Source organism: Taeniopygia guttata, chromosome 3, assembly GCF_048771995.1.
Source record: "Taeniopygia guttata chromosome 3, bTaeGut7.mat, whole genome shotgun sequence".
NCBI classification, from domain to species: Eukaryota; Metazoa; Chordata; class Aves; order Passeriformes; family Estrildidae; genus Taeniopygia; species Taeniopygia guttata.
In genome coordinates, this window is record NC_133027.1 from 20,291,335 (window position 1) to 20,309,456 (window position 18,122).

Consider the following 18,122-nt stretch of genomic DNA (forward strand, 5'->3'; position numbering starts at 1 on the left):
TTATATTAGTAATAAAATATATTAAAAATCAATATGTTCATTTCTAGACAGGAAATACCTATTTCCTGAACTATACTCCTGCTGAATGTATCAGTGAGTAGCATCATAAAGTTTTTAATGGAGAAAAATTGTATGAAAGTTAAAAAGATACCATAAGTCGTATTCTATCTAAGGAGTATAAGGTGATACATTATTTCTTCAATTTCTTAAATTATTAATGTCTATATGTCCTCTTGGAGCTTATCACTATGAAATTCAACAACATTCTTTCCACAATAATTATTCATGACAGATTCCAAAAACCAGAGATGACTGAGACACACAGCAAAGCAGTGCAGAATATTTGAAAGTGTGTCTCAGGAAGCCCAGGTATATACCCTGCTGAAAGCCAAGAGAGTTGAAGCGTGAGGAGAAAATAAGACAAACACAGCTAATCAGGGAAATACAGGGAGCAATAAAATAATGTATAAGGCAGACACAACACATAAATCAATGGGGTCAACGCTCTGAGCAGGGATAAAGAAGTCTAAAAATAACCAAATAAGGGGATGATCAGAGAAGCCAAAGTTGAAAATGCAGAGAAAATTGCACAAGCTGTAAGGACAAACAATAGCAGCTTTCACAAATATATGAGGAACAAGGGGTCAGTGGGAGAGACTGTCATCTCCATACGTGGGGAAGGCAGTGGCAGAGGCTGCTGGGAAGCCAGAGCAGCCTTCCCCTTGGTGTGTTTGCTGGGAGACCACAGGGAACACGCCAGAAACAGAGAGAAGTGTCCTGGAGGCAGAATCTGAAAAATTAATGAAACAAAGGATGAGAGTGGAGCAGGTTAAGAAAGAAAAAGAAGAAAATAGGGCAGCTATTAACAGTAGGCTTCAGGTCTGGTGGCCTGTTTCCCAGGTTTCTGAAACACATAGTGAGAGTTTTTAAACTCTTTCAATCTATGAAGTCTGCAGCGCATGAGGTATATAAAGCTGTGTGAGGTATACAGTTGAAAGGCAGAAGGAAGCCAGTGCAAGCCAGCATTGCAAAGGTTTTATATGAAAAATCATTACAATGGTAGCTTTATCAAGTATAAATCCAAGTACAGACAAAACCAGATTCAGGGATGCAGAATATCTGGTTCAAATTAATTAGGAGAGTTTACAAAAGCTGAGTTGAAGTTAACTAGTGATAGGAAAAGGAGTAATGAATATAAATTAGAAGAGAAGAAATTTAGGCTGGATAGGAGGAAAAAATGTTTTGCTGTGAGGGGTGAGGTTGTGGATCATCCCTGAAACTGTTCAAGTCCACCTTGGACAAGGCCTTGAGCAATCCGGTCTAGTGGAAAGTGTCCCTGTCCATGGCAGAACTGTTTGAATAGATGATCTTTCAGGTCCCTTCCACCTAAACCATTCTGGAATTCTTTGAACTAGCATAACGCATTTCCTTAGAAAAACTATATGTTTCCAAGCCTTAATGTTGGGTCCAACCATTGCAATATGCAAATACCTGTTTCTTGTAGTTGCTGATGTATCCTCAGTTTTAATTCTATAAACAAACTAAAGTCAAAGTTCACAATTTTACTTGAATAGCTGAGTTCCAAATAGTTATTTAATGAGATTTATAAAAGCATCAAAGTCATCAGACAGCTAACTGGAATTGATTTCCATTGCCAGTTTTACACTTACTGGGGGCCCTGAATCCCAACTAATGCCATAGATTCTCACAAACTTTATAATATATTGTGTAGAAGAATTTGCATTCAAAAAATTGTGCAGTTCTTCGTAGTTGTCAAATACAAAAATTGAACAACAGTTCAAACCAAAATAGATGTATTTTTTATCCCCCTGTCCTTTGCCTCACTTCTTAAGCTTCTGTGAATTCCAAAAGAGATTGTTTTGGGACATTACAACTATTTGGTATTCTTAAATGAAAAAAGATTGAATCAGGATGGAATTAATGTTCCGGTTTTAGTGTGACAAAATGGCCATGGTTGGATGGGACTTTGAGCAACCTGATCTAGTGAAAGGTGTCCCTGTCTATGGCAGGGGAGTTGGAAGTAGATGATCTTTAAGGTCCCATCCAAACCAAGCCATCACATGATTCTATGAAAAACTATAGTTTGTATGAATGCCAGTGGAGAAAAATGTTCAGTTACACATCTGTGGGTTCCCTTTTAGTTCAGAGCTGCCCAAAATGTCATCAGTGCCACTTCCAAAGTTCTAAGAAGGTTATAATAAGAGGAAAAAAGGTAATCCTGGGGATTTCTGGGGGTAAGCCTACTCATATCTTTGGAAATAAAGACCAGGATTTTGAGAACATATAATTTAACAAGTAACAGCATTGAAGCAGCTATGGTATGGGTAGTAGGCAACCAAAAGGGAAAGAACAGAAACCAAGAAACCAAGACACATCCATTCAGTAAATGTTAACCTGACTGCTTGAATCATATTGAACTGATGTGCAAGTTTCTAAAACCTGCCTGAGCCCCAGGACATGATCAACTCTTGTTTTCCAGGATGCAGCCTCTCTTAGACACCTAAGTGAAACAGATTCCTCCCTAATTATCCAGCCATTTTCCTCACAACACACACTCTGAAATACTAGTTCTGAGGAAAACTTTACTTGCCTTCTCTCAGAGCTCCGTGTAGAGAGTTTAAATAGGCAGCTTCTGAAAAACCATAGCACCAGGGAAAGCACCAAAATAAACCTGCAGAACTACAAGAAACGGTGCTTCCCTTTTACCCTAGGTATTGTGCAGTGTCCAGACTAATGGAGATTGAATTCCTGTTTGTACCTTGACTGTGATTATGTGGAATGTTTTCCATGGAAACATGTCCTACATTTCCCCTTTTTTTCTGGGCAGCTGGATCCTGACCAAGAGGAGGACTCACAGGACAAGAGGCAGGACAGTCATTTAGCGCTGAACTGTAGTAGTGATCTAGGACAAGGATTTATTCTGTATTTATAGGTTTTACTTTGAAATTCTTTTGATAGAAACAAATATAGTCCAAAGAGAAAACACCAGGCACTTAGGGCTCCGTATTTTTTCAGGTCTCTTAAAATTAGTGAAGATTTGGGCTTTTTCTTGACTGCTGCGTCAGAGTTTCGTGCTTCCAGGCGCACTGGGGCTCATCTTCCATAAGAGGATGCTCTTCCACTGAATATTCCCTCTGGATGGAGCATGGCTCTGGAATCTGGAGGTTGTGGGTCTATTCCCCCTCTAGCCTGTACCAGTAGGCCTCAACTTTGATGCAGGTGTCTGGAATCCACATTCTGCTAGGATTACTGCCCTAATCTCAAGTGATGTGCATTGGAATCTGGCTAAGTGGTTGTACTTAAAATTATGCAGTATTTCTGTATAGTGTCAATGGAGGCAGGTGTTTTTAGACATACTAGATTAGACTTGAAAGACACATGTTGTCCCCACAAAGAGAAAGGTGCCTGTATTGCACAGAGGTCTCTTGTAGCTGATTTTTCATGAACACAATCTTTTGTGACTCTCTATGTTCCTTAGATATGTATGTGCCAGGCAGACTGTGAACAAGTGATTTGAAATTTAGGCAAGACAATACATAAGCTATGCACTTAAATAAAGTGATTGGGTGTTTCAATAGAATTCTTTTTACCAAGTAGCAGTTTAAGTAATTGGGATGCATAGCTGCTGGGATGCAATTAAATTAAACCAAGATCAAGACTATGAGGACATGACATAGAGTAGAACTAAATGTGGTGAAGCACTAGATTTTTCAGTGGTCTGTCAGCAGAATATGAAGCATTATTAGAGTGGAAGAAAATAAGAGATCGTTGGTATATTGGGATAAAGGGAAAAAGAATATAACATAAAAGGGTAAGTTATTAATAGATATGCAGAAAAGGTTATAAAGAACAGTTGAAATATTCCAAAACTAGTTAATCACAGGAAGAAGACTAAAAACTGATATAGCTTGAGTAATAAACACAAGGAAAATGTTTAAAGAGGATGTTCTTTGAACAATAAATAATGTGTGTGTGCAGTCACTCTGCACAGAAGGTTATACAGGTTACACAGAGGAGATCTGGTTCAACAAATGCAGTTTATGTGACCTACCTATTCTGGTAGAAGACCAGGACTCTGAAATACTCTTTCTATTACAGTGCATTGAAATGATCCATAAGGAAGTGGTACTCAATTTTGAAAAGTCCTTCTCAATTGACAAAAGATTTTGTTTATTGATTGATTTCTTTTTTTTTTTTTTTTTTTTTTTTTTTTTAATATGAGGACACTTGTAACACTGGCCATGATAATTATTGGGGTTGGCTGTGTTGGGAAGCTTGCTTTCCCATTTCTCCTGCCTTGTAGCATATAATAGAGAAAACTGGTGGAGAATTTAAGAGTGATTCATTATTGGTTTTGTATTATTATGTTATTTTGTATACTAATAACAAAAACAACATTCAAAATATGATCATATTTTTATTATTTAAGCATCATTGAAACATAATTGCACACAATCAAAATACTGAATACTACAAAATTTTGAAGCATTGCTTTATTCCTCAATTTTGTACTGCTAGCTACAAGTAGGACAAGAGTGCTGGTTTTTTAACTATATTCATCTATCTGCCTTAGAAAGGACTGTAACATGTAAAAGATAAAAATGAATGAGAAGGAGAAATGCACATTTTTGTCACTTCTGAACCTGTTATGCTGTTGTGTATCTGTGACATTTTCAGGCAAATAATAGTCACTTGCATTTTCACAGATTTTGTGTCCTCCCCCTTGGTCATCATTGCCTAAACAGAACTTTACTTTGAAAAAATGCACTTTGCAAACAGCAGCTTATCATGATGTAGAATTAGAATATGACTAAATAAAATCTGGAGGATAGTGTTATAATTTTTATCTTTTATTTTTGAACAGTGTTTATGGCTGTCCATTGGCAAAAAAAAGAAAAACACAAGATAAGCAACCCCAAGAACCAGCGCCCAAAAGAAAACCCTTTGTGGTTAAAGCAGACAACTCTTCAGTAGATGAGTGTTATGAAACTGATGGAACAGAGGAGATGGATGAAAAGGAAGAGGAAGAAGAGGAAGAGGATGAAGAAGAGGAGGAATATTCTGATGATAATGAGGAGCAAGGTGATGAGGAGGAGGATGATGAGGAAATAGATCGAGAAGAAGAAGAGGAGATTGAGGAGGAAGAAGAGGAGGATGAAGAGGAAGGTGAAGAAGTGGAGGATGAAGAGGAGGAGGAAGAAGAGGAGGAGGAAGAAGAGGAGGAGGAGGAAGAACGTGGTAATAATCAGAGTATTAGTAAAAAGTAAACAATGTGTGTTTTCTGGGTTAATCTTCTAGTGTGGTGTGTGAGGATTTAGCTGTTCAGTTCCCATTAAAGCTAATGGAAGTCATAAAGTTAAATCTCTCTGCTCCACACTGAAAATATACCCCCCTGTGTTCTCTTAACATTTATTTTAATAAGTCTGTCTTCCAAATGTTTTTAATACACCAGCACTCACATTTCAAAAAAGGAGGGTGGAGGTATGTTTGTGCTAAAAATGCTTGCATAAAATGTAATCCTAGTGTGGATTAATGCATGCAGTCACCAGGAGAATATTCACAAAGGTACAAGCAAAGCATCAGCTACAGCTGGGTGCCTGTACTGATCATTTGCAAGGGTATTTGCTAGATCTGTTTACAGAATGTCAACAAATGCCTACATAAATTCTGTCACAATTTTGCAGATAATTTTTGTGAGCAAAAATGGACCTCTTCCATTTGAAAATTTTACTCTATAGTTGTCCCTACCCCAAGAAACTATTCAGAACTAACCATTATAATATACTTTGGCTTTTTTAGACTTGAATTCTATGTGCTTTAGTTGATTCTATTAAAAATATAGGGAGTTCCAGTTTTACATAGATAACGTCTTTCTAAAGTTCATATGTTTTTGTTATTATGCCATGGCATAAATGCCATTTAGACATACAGGTTACTCGGTAGTAACCAAATTAATACAGTAGCAATGTGATTAGCCTATTCAACTTTCTCTTTTTTTGGGGATATTGGACTTTATATAATACTTTCAAAATATGTAATCAATGTCCATTTACTCCTTATGCTGATGACAGACATCATAATGCACTGGGGTGAAATGAAGGAATCATGCAAAAATTAATGAGCTATCTAAAAAGTATTTTGTTCCCATTTCCAGGGAACACGTTTTTGGTTGGGTAGATTCACCTTTCTAACCAATAAAAATATAAGAAAAGCTTTCAGCACTCCTCAGTTGGATTCCTCTTAGGAACCAGGTATGAAAGTTGTGTGACTTTTATTTCAGCATTCTGTAAGGTCAGATCCTAAATCTTAAAGAAAGACTTTGGAAGTGTTCTTTCTCTTTGGGCGAGATGGTGGCCAGCTGGGTGGCTATCAGAGTTTTCTCAGATACTGCATCTGTGGCGTTTCCTCAATTGCCTGAATTTACCACAAAATTGGTAGAGGATAAATTGTCAGTCTTAAAAGTTGCATGAGTTTAATGCAACAAGGAAGTAATTTACTTTTGCAGGGAACTCTGCTGTTTCAGAACCTGGAAGAGTAGCTGCGTTAGACCAGGCTGATGGTGCAACTGCTGTTGCTCTCTTGATGAGCAAGTGTGGAATGTCCAGCAGTTTCTTTAAAAATAGTAGTGACTAAATTTGTTGGTGTATAGATTATGGTGCAATTGCTGTGATTTCAGCTGACATTAAAACTTTGAATCTACACTATCAAAAATGATGAAAGGAAAAAAAAAACTAAAGCAAAACTCAAGAGTTTGAGAAAATTGCTTCTGGCAAGCCATCAGGCTTGATACTCAGTTTATTTTTCTATGATAATGAAACACAGTGGTTTACTTATTCCAACACAGTTACACATGCAGTTAGTGGTCCTAATGAATGTGAAAAGGCTGACATTGTTTTTTTGACTGCTTTCCTTCCATATATAGTAGGCTGTGGTTAAGAACTGCAAAAACTTTACAAAGGTACCTCTATTAACTGCTCTGCATATTACTTGAAATTAAAACTTACATAGGTCAAGTTTTTCTTAGGAACTCATGCGATTCCAGTAATAAAACAAAAGTATATTAATAAATAAATATATGTTCTATCTAAATGATAAGTCATTAAGAAAAAATCCTTTTGAAATCATAGAAGTGATTACAGAATTTCATTTGAAAAGTATTTCATTATCCTTTTGAGTATCCACATAGGAATCAGTATGCAACAGTCCCAGAGCAGAGATGATTTACCAGGAAGAGTTTCTTGCAATTAATTAGGAAGATAGTATGGAGTTCCTTATGTCTATGCCAAAGAGTAGAGAGTGATAACAGTTTGGCTGTGGTGAGGTCTAGAGACTAATCAATAAATCATATTTTAAAAATAGTTTCTTTCCTGTGGTTTCCAAGGGGGATACAGATGTTTCACTTTATCCTGCTTGTAGCAAAATCTGCATTGATAGAATTTGGACTGTTGATTTTCAAGAAAAGTAAGATGCAAAATTATGTATTCTTAAACTACATGGCCTGAATATGACTCTTGCCTTTATGTATTGACTATATGGAAAATTAGATCTGTCTGCTCTGAATTTAGTAGTCTCAATCACTTGCTTCTCACTACAAGGCTCACTATAATGTTGTAGCAAACCACTTTATAAGTCACCTTAGCAGGAAGTCCTAATGTGCCATAGTATTTCTGTCCCTAGAAACAAAATGTGGAATTATCAACTGGTCACCAGGATACCTATACAGTTCTCATGAAAGTTTCTGTCACTAGTGCCGTAGATGATAGCAGTTCAGAAAATTTCCAGAAGTAGCTATAATCTAGGTGAATGAAATAGTTAAAATCATAAGTATTGGTGACAGAAGAATTTCATCAGCAAGAACACAATAGGACTATAGAGGCGGAAATGGGGAGGAGGGAGAAGGGAGAGGATACGATGGTAAGAGTAAGTTATTTTACCATTTCTTAGGTCAAATTCAGTTTTCTAGTAGAAAAGGGTAAGTTCTGGGAAACTCAGATATGTTACTGTTGTGTCATTGCCCATTCCTTTTTTGCTTAAAGGAGTGGGAGTTTTGGATGGGTTCTTCACCGTAGTATGCAGGTAATGTAGATAAACAGTTCCTATTGGAAATACTAGGCATTCACTGAAACCGTCACAGCCTTTTTGAAAATCACATCTTTGTAGCCTTATCATTGGTAATCTAAACCTTGGAAAATGCGGATCTATCCTAACAGTCTGATAAATCTCAAAATATCAATTTAAAACTACAAGGAAAAAAACAACCAAACTTTTTTTTATGAGTCCTAAATTCTGTACTTGTACTTCTGTACACAATCCTTTGAACCAAAATTGATGTTTTTAACTCTCCATCAATAGCTAGCATATCCTCTAAATTTCCATTAAATTTGAATCTCTTTGAAGAGATTTTATCCACCTATCTATGAAGAGACTAGAGAAGCCCTTATGTTCACCACAACTGCTAAAGGAAAGATGAATCTTTCTGATTACCCTTCTGTCCCAGGGAAAAAATGAAAGATAGAGATGACCTGTGTTATCTGTGATAACCTACCCTGTAAATTGAAATACAAATGGGAAGGAGTGAGAGTAAAGGCTTCTTCTGGAGCACCCATTCTCTGTGATGGCAACTGCCGAGAACCTTTGGATTAAAAACTGAAGTGTGCATTCAATTGTCAAGACAAACCAAAGTACTTTCTTCTGAGATGGGCTTGCTTCAGGTAGTTGGATCCTGAAGACCTTTCCACAATGCTTTTCTATTTTAAAAATAATCTCCCTTGGATAAGCTCCCAGAACAGATGTTCCAAGGAGCCATTTAGTCCATATCACAGGAAGACATTCAAAATGCTTGTACTCTGGGTATTTTCTAATCAGGATCAGAAGGAGTTAGGTTAATTCTAGACCTAAGGAAATTGGATACATCATTAAAATCCACTTCACGGATGATTCTACAGAAACTATTGCAGTTTCTTAGCAGGTGAATTTGGAGTCTTTTTGATGGTCCCTTACATTTTCTATTGATCTCAAAGTAATTGGCATAACTGGTTTACTAATGTGTAGTATTGCACCTAATTTTTCAAGTGAAATACACTTCAGAAATAGCTGTAAACCACAGATAGTGTGTATTCAAAGGAAACACAGTACAGGTTTTTCTAATAAGACAAACTCACACATGGACGTAGAGATAGATGTTCTACCTGTTTTCATATTTCATAGAATAATACAGTTATTTAGGTTGGAAGAGACCTCTATGATCATTGAATCCAATAGTATTTGTTTAAATTGTAGGATTGTTTTAAAAAAATCAAAATATTTTTGTGTTTTTCTTTCATTTGCATGAGCTCAACACAGATAGACCCTCAAAATGTGAAATCCACCTAACAGTTCTTTTAAGATTGTTATTGCCTTCCACTGTCTTCCTGATCCCCTCAGCAGTTTGCGTCACTTGTGTCCTCTAAGTAAGAATAGATGCAAACACCAATCTAAAAGTTGAAAGAAGCCCATGTGCTGAGGAAAACATGTTGCCACAGAGCTTTCCAGCTGTGCATGCTGCTGAAAACACTCCTGATAACAAACATCTTGATGAAATGAAGACAACCTATCTGTATTAGCAAGGTCATCTGTCAGCCTGCTGACCACTAATCATACTCATTTATTCAAACTGCTAGAAGGAAAGTGGTCATCTATTTGGTGAACACAGTAGGTGTTCAGTCTTAATCAGAGCAGAGAGCTATACTCACGTGTACCTCACAGACAAAACACCTAGTAGAAGTAAATTATAGCTTTAAATTAAGAGGCCATAAAGCATAATTTCACTGCCTAGGACAATGTGTATGGGAAAAACTGTCTTTTTCAGGGCCAATGAAGACTACAAAAATACCTGATGTTTACATAAGACGAAGCAGATCTAAACTCTTTGCTAATGAATTTTACTGCTGTACTGTACCTTGATAAAAGATACCCTGTGCATAGGTTGTCTCACACCCTAATAATAACCACCTGAAGAAAACAAAAAACCTCAGAGTTGCTGCTGGAAGACATTATCCTGGCCATTGCATTCCTTTCCTCTGGATAAAAAGTTACTTTTCTGGTCTAGTTACCTGTTTGGTCTGGTTAAATGCACAATCCCAGAGTCATTGAGTCAAGGCTCAGGATAAGAACTTTTATTGATACTGAGATTAGCTCAGTTGATTAGAGCATAATGCTAATAATACCAAAGATGGGTGTTTGATACCTTTATGGGCCATTTCCTTAAGAGCTGCACTTGATGATCCTTAGAGTTCCCTTCCAACTCAGAATAATCTGTGAATCTCTAATACCTGCTTTTTCCATTGAAGAAGGAAGCATGGATTACAACATATTCTGCTGTTTAGCTGTTTATATTTCATACTGAGAGATTCAGACTCAGCATTTTCACTAGAAATTTTTGTTGGAAATAATGCAATTAAAACATTTGGTACTGGTAGTTCAGGCCTGGAAACCCCAAGGTTGTTGGAGTAGGATGGGGAAAGAGCTAGCCGGTAAATACCCCCTGGATACTTCTAGTTCTTGTGGAAAAAGTTTGGATCTTTTTGTTACTGTCATGTGTTTGTGATTGGTTGGTTTTTCAGTTGGCTGGTTTGTTGATTGCTTAAATATGACTCAAGTGTTAGTAAATTCTGCTTTTAACTGTGTTCCATGCTCAAGCTCCTTACTATCCATAGACAATATAATTTAAATTAATTAAACAGCGTTATTTAAATATAATGTTTTAATTCCCTGAAGTAAGATTGGGTCTGATACTGAGTTGTTACATCAAGACAAGTCAAGAATAGCTTTATGTCAGTAGAGTTCCATTTATGTGAGGCAGTATGTTGCACATGTCATCCCTAAGTTTTCCTCCATTTGAAGAACTATTTTAGAAGACTTTGTTCAATTTGAATTTTTAACTCAGAAGCTCAGTAAACCTTCTGGGCTGTGTCTAAAAACTTAGAATTATATTAACTCTACACCTTTAGCAATGTACTTAAATATCATTCTCATGTAGAGGTTTACATATTTAACTCCTTTCCTACAAATAAAAGGACTTAAATGATAATGTGAAATATCTGATCCTTCAAAAGCAAATGATTCAATTATAGCTTTCTGAAGTAAAGAAATTATTCACCTGTAATGAAACAGATTCTAGATCTCTTTCATACAGCACTTTGGTTGATGTAAGCAGAAATTCTGTGGAGGACATTGGCTAATAAAGCATTCAGGGTCTGAACTGAAGACCTTAGTAAAAGCATCAAGGAACACATTCAGCACCATATCTAATTTCGATGCTGCTTTATTCTGAAACTGCTTCACATGGCATGGGGCTGATTTTTTGTGTTTTTAATACACTAACCCCTTCCTTCAGTATTAGCTGAACACGTGATGTTGGGACCTTGTACTGTCAAATTGTTTCAGGGTTTGTCTGTGACCAAAGCTTTCTCTATTCTTGCCAGAGCAGTAGGATTGGAAAGGAACCATGTCTCAGCAGCACTGCTTTGGATACTCACAGGTTGCAGTCCTCAAGAAAAGGTTGTCTTTTCTGCATTTCCATTGCATCCTTCTGTCTGCAGAAAAATGCTGAGTGGATCCTTGATTTTTTCCTATTTTGTTTATTGTCTGGCAAGATCTTAGAGTAAAATTAATTCTTTCTGGAATAAGATGGATTGGAGAAGAAATTAAAGCGCTGTAGTCTTAAAGCTGTAGCTCTGTTCTCACTTAGACTCTCTGTAACCTGTTCATTGAGAATGATCTCCTGCTTTTGGCACAACTGTGCCAAGAAGTCAGTTGGTTGTATGATGTAGTGCTTTAAAGAATCAATAATTAACTCAATTTATTTAGCAGGTCTTTGCATCCATATTTGTAAATGACCTGACACTGTTGTAGAAGGTCTCACATCTGGAATATGTCACTTTTAGAAACATATTCAGGGGTTGTACAGAACTGAGCTCTTCATGATCTCTCTTTGAATTCCTTTGTCTTTCACAGTGATACTTCAAAGAATCCATTGTACTGCACCTTACACAGTGACCACAGATACTGTGTGAATTCTTCTGGACCCTACAGATATAATGATTCTTTAAAATAATGTTTGCTTGGTCAGTATTAGAGGTTCCTGTTTTTCCTCTTGTGTTTAGAGTGCTATGAGCAATTTTGATGACCCTATCAATTCACAATTTTTACTGGGCTTACAGTGTTTCTCCTAAAAGAATGAACACAAACAGTAGCTTTTCACCCTGGAAAACAGAGACCTTTATTTGGTAACTGTGGGAGTTATTTTTGCCCTATTAGAGCTCCTCCAGGAGATAATAAAATGAAATAAAATTACAGACTGACTTGATAATTTCTTCTGATCCATATCCATTCTCACAAATCAAATTTGCAGTCCTAGAAAATGCCTCAAATCACAGAAATTTTGTTTAACTGAAATATATAAACCTAAAAAAGAATTATTTTGAAACAAAACCATTGATGTGTAATGAACATGTATATGTAATTTTGAAAACTTTTGTGTTATGGAAGCATTTCTTCCTTATTTTAAATTTCTCAAAACAATTGAAGTTTTTTTCTTTTGTCACTTATATCACATATGACCTAGTCTTTTTTACCGTAAGAAATACCTGCCCTTCGGTAAATTAATGTATTCTTCAAATTTTTTTCCTTGACAGTAGATTCTGGGAGCTACACTTAGTGAGCTGGACATCAAGGAAGGCAAAAACATTTAGCAGAATACAAAAAAACTCAAAACAACTAATGATAGGAAAGAAACCACCTAAAGGAGTCTGGGTCTGGTCAATGTTATTGAAATCCTCAGAATTATGTGGTTACACTAAGGTTTCATGCAGAAAGTACTGAAAGTTGTCACTAACATGAAGCATTTCAAGTCTCCATATCACCACATGGAGAGTGTGTCATATATTACATGCTGTCTGCAGTAAATATTATTGCTATAGCAAAAATTTGTGGTGGCTCTGTCAGAAGACATTAACAGGATTGACAACTCAAGACTTAGTCAGGGTTTATTAGGTGAACTCATAACCTGATAATTCTGTCATCCCAAAAACTTAATTTTGCAGGCTATACTATTGAATAGGAAAGGTAAGTAGTAGTATTGTTGTGACACTAAAGGAACGCCACTGGAGAACTGAACTTAAAATTAAAAAAACAGACAAATCAAGCAGACATTTTCTTCCTTGTGCTCCACAGACATGGATTACTGACAGAACAAGGGCAAGGCCTGTGTGTCATGAACACTTCCAGTCACCTAAAACAGGAGTGTTTGCAAAGCTGCTCAGGCCCTTGTCAGACTAGGGTTCTGTCATTACAAAGCATATGTGGTGAGATTCCTTACTATTCTTATATACTTTAAGGCAAGCTGTGCAACTACTTTTCTTCTGATTTCTATTGTATCACATCTATTGTTTCACCAACTGCTTCCACTTATTATAGAAGTTCTGTATAAACAAGATACATCTGCTTAGCAATTTCTTGGACACCCTGTAAAAAACTGGGCTGAAGATTTACAGAATATTGTCATTCTGTCATCTGCAATAATTAAAACATTGTTCAACTTTAAGGCTGGCATGCAGTGGAAAGTTAAAAATTGTTTCTTCTTCTATTGCAATGTGTTGAATAAAACTTTACCCTCAGATCATTGAGAGAAAAATATATTTTAAAAAGTAATAGTGGAAATAGAGAATAGCAGATAATTATTAAGAATGATTGTTAGGAATAGGGCTGAAGTTGGACTTAAAAAAAGTATACGGATGTTTATGGTAGTGTTTGTTTATTCATCTAGTGAGCACAATCTATGAATGTCGTTCCCTGGAAATATGGCCAAAAAGGACAACTTTTAGATGAATAGAAACTGGAATCCTAGGATTAGGAGCCAAGGATCCTGTTACAGTTGTGGAGTGAGATAAATGTTTCACAATAGAGTGGAATGAAAATTCTGCCCCTATCTGTAATGCAGGTGCCTGAGCTAAGCGTAACAGGAATTCAATGCCACATGTCCATCTTTCCTAACACAGGAGGTTGAAGACTAGACCAGTGACTGCTTTGCATACGGAATGTTCTTACACATGCTGATGGACCTCTATTACACCCTAGAAAAAACATTGAAGAACTGCCATAGGCCAAGGGGGGTCATTCTCCTGAGGAAGTGGGCCATGCTGAGATCTGTCTTATCTCCAAGGACCCTGTAATCATCTTATGGCTTGGCTTCTTAATATTAGGCTACAAAATCAGTCCTGGGCACAGGGAAGAGACACTGCATTTCTCTCTTCAAGACAAGTGTCCTTGTATAATATCTACAATAAACACATTGTATTTTTGCATGACCAAATAGCATAAAAAAAAGTATGGGTCTTACTCTACTCTTGTGTTTTCAGCTTCCTAATGGAGTTTGAATCCAGTCTAGGTTTTATTGGGAAATTTTTTTGGGAAATATGGTATGGAATCTCTATAAACCATGAGAGCTTTTACTCTTCTGTTTCTTTATTGAGTGTCCCACTAAACAATGTGTTTAACCTTGGCAATGGGCAGGTGGGGGTGAGCAGGGGAAATGAAGAAGGAAATAGGCCATTATTTTCTTGGCTACAAATTAGGCAAGGCAATCAAATCAACACTTCATGGGAAGCCTTTTTCTTTCAGGTGTGCATTAGAGCATACCTATTGGATTACATTTGTCTGGAAACTTATGTATGAAAAGACCCTGTCTCTAGAATCTTTTGGTGCTTAAATAGCAGATAGGCAGAGAGCTTTGTGAGGCTGGAACTATACACATCAAAGTAGAGCTTTGAGCAATTGTTCAGTGTTAAGATGTCTCCCAGGTTTAAGGCACAGATGAGATGTAGTTGTATCACCAAGAAAAATAGAAATATGACTGTTCTTTTCTCTACAACATGCCACATGGGAAATATAATCTGAAAGTGTTTTAGAAATTACTGCTGCTATTTATAAGATATTTTTAAAGTGATTTATGTTGAAATCCCCATTAAAGGTATCATATGAGTTGAAGAAAAAATCTGATTCAGCAGCTGGAGGGTCTTCGGACACAGAAACAATAAGTTCCAAACATAAAAGGGATGACAGGGCTTATGCAGGAAAGAAAAATGCAGAAAGATGTAAAGAAACACTTAGGAGGTCAGCATGGGAATACTGCAGAGAGCAAATGAAATATGCTGTTAGGATTCCTTCATGGACAGCAGGAAATGACAGATGTGAAATCTGCAGTAAAGAATCTGTGTTATGTGGAATCTTTGAATTAACAGTTAAAAGGCTTTAAGATGGAAGATCAGGGCTAAACAAAATACCCACACCCACAGACAATGCAGCACAGTTTTTTCTGTTATATTTTCTCCTCCCTAGTTATATGCATTTTCCTAAAGTTCATGATGTGAAGTAGATTACTGTGTCTTTTTTTCTTAATGATAGAATTTTTAGCATTGTCATTAGTAGAATCAGAACTAGACTCATTCAGAGCGCTTTTAGAACCCTGTCCAATATGTGTGGACTCTCTCATATTTTTTATAATACTGTAAACAAGGATTTTTAAACTACACTTGATGTCTGTATAAGATACAAACAGCAATGAGCCAAAATTACTAACTGTTTAAAAAACGCACAACTAAAATTAATAGCACTGTATTTATTAAAGAAAGAATTACTCTCCTCTGGCAAGTAAGTGTTTTGCTTGAAATCTGCAAATTGCACATCATTGAGAAGATAGGCAGTGTAGAAATAATATACACAGTTTATCTGAGTTTTAGGAATGGATTTGATGCAGTTGCATTTAATAAATTAATTTTAAGTCATAAAACATAATACAGCACCAGATACAAAGGAACAGAGAGGAAAAGTTCATGTTGGATAGGTTAATTCGGTTGGCTCAGATACTTTAGTGCACAGAAAGTTAAGTTAATGAGACTAGAACCTAAAAATAGTCACAGAAAAGGCAATTGTAAGGCAGCAATATGTCAAAGTGAAAAAAAAAAAAAAAACAACAAAAATAATTTCAGGCAGAAGTAAAGGTATTGACTTTATCTCACATACATTACTTTCGCCAGAGAACTCTGGCAAAATAATTTCTAGGCTGAAGGATCCTGAGAGCAGACTGAGACTCAGGTTTTAGCTTTGTATGGTGTAAGATTGTCTCTGTACCTACATGCATGTATTTTGGAAAACTGGCTGTTGTAGTTATTTGATTTATTTTTTTGTTGCTTGTTGTTTCCGTGAGGATAGTTCTTTTCAGCCCAGATGCTGTGCACTGAGGCTGTGCTGCTGTACTCAGTTTAGGTGCTCTGAGACTGGCAACAAACCTCTGCCATCATAGCTAGTAGGTACATATTTATTTGGAAATGTATAGAAATATGTAAATATGTAGGTTGTTATATTTGTCCAGCAAATACTCTCCTTTTAAGAGAGACAAGCTTTCATCATCAGGACAGATATTCCAGTGCAGATCTAGATAGCAGTGTGAAATCACTCAAATTTTAAAATGGGAGCAGTGTGAGGCCTTTAGGTGGACAGGTACTTGGAAGAGCCTCACTGGAAATATCTTTCCAGATGACTGAAAGTATATATATCTGGTACTATAGCATACATTTCCTGCATTTAACAGGTGTCTGGTACTCTACTCTCATTCTTACATGCTTCCAGTGACATGGGCTATCTTACACATAGATGGCAAATATACAGAAGGCACTAAATACACTTTGCAGCTCGCTAAGAGCTATCGAGTCACCATTTTCTCTTTTTTGAGGTCCACTGTGTATGTGTACTTGGCTGACTGCAGTAGCTTGATTGGGCAGGGTTGACCTTGGCTAGATGCCAGGTGTCCACCAGTGCCACTCTTATAATTTCCCTCCTGAACTGAGATAAAGTCAGGGAGAGATAACTCACCAGTTGCCATCAAAGGGAGAGCAGAGTCAACTTGGGGAAATTATTTGAATTTACCAATGAAAGTCAGAGTAGGATAATGAGAAGCAAAATTAACCCTCTTTTCCAGGGTCTACCTACTATCTCCAGTGGTGCAGGGAGAAAGGGAATGAGGGTTACAGGCAGTTTATCACAGGTTGTTTCTCCTACTGCTTTCTTCTGAGGGAAAGGAGTCCTTCCCCTGTTCCAATGTGGGGTCCTTCCCATGGGAGACAGTCCTCCATGAATTTCAGTTTAAGTCTTTCCCATGGGCTTCAGTTCTTCACACTGCTCCAGCATGGATCCCTTTCTACAGGGTGCAGCCCTTCAGGAGCAGACTCCTCCAGTGTGGGTCCTCCATGAGGTCCTGCCAGCAACCTTGCTCCAGCATGGGTTCCTCTCTCCATGGAGCCACAGATCCTGACAGGAGCCTGTTCCAGTGCAGCCTTCCCACAGTGTTACAGCCTCCTTTAGGCATCCACTTGCTCAGATGTGGGCTCCTCCACAGGTGGATCACTGCTCGAACATGGACCTCCATGGGCTGCAGGGGCACATCTGCCTTATCATGGTCTGCACCATGGGCTGCAGGAGAATCTCAGCTCTGGTGCCTGGAGCACCTCCTGCCCCTCCTATTCCTCTTACATATTCTCACTCAGCTCTTCTCTGTCTGCAGTTACTCCTGCCCAATAAGTTCTCTTTTTCCTTCTTAAATATGTTCTCACAGAGATGTTCCTACCATCATTGATGGGCTTGGCCTTTGGCAGCAGTGGGTCCGCTGTGGAGCTAGCTGACATTGGCTCTCCTGAATGTGGGGGAGATTGCTGGAAGTTGTAGCCCACCCTGCTACCAAAACCTTGCCATGCAAACCCATGGTAAATGGTTTACATTTGCCTTATTCGTTCCTTCTGAAATATGTTTTCCATTGATCCCAACTTACGGGTTTTCCTGTCTTTGTCCCTTGAGTCACATTAATCAATGACTACATCCATGCAAGTAAATAAAACAGACCATAGTCCACTCATTTAATGCTGAGTTCAACTGTTGCATGATTTGGGTGCATATGCAGCTAATCTTTTACTTTCCAAAATATGTTCACTACATTCAAACTTCTTGGGAATGGTTCCTAACCAGCACCTCTTCACTTCATCTGGACTCTGGTGGAAAACTGCTAAGTCACT

General features: G+C 37.4%; 1 protein-coding gene across 25 annotated transcripts in view; it reads left to right on the plus strand.

Moving 5' to 3' along the window:
* Positions 1-18,122, plus strand: part of MYT1L (myelin transcription factor 1 like) — a 311,497-nt gene that overhangs the window by 201,539 nt on the left and 91,836 nt on the right. For 21 of the 25 annotated variants that reach the window (XM_072926030.1, XM_072926034.1, XM_030270108.4 and 18 more), the window contains one exon: positions 4,886-5,259. In XM_072926030.1, the coding sequence (XP_072782131.1) occupies positions 4,886-5,259 (374 nt within the window). The remainder of the gene's footprint in view (positions 1-4,885; positions 5,260-18,122) is intronic. The other 4 variants (XM_072926035.1, XM_072926043.1, XM_072926044.1 and 1 more) reach the window with 1 other exon arrangement.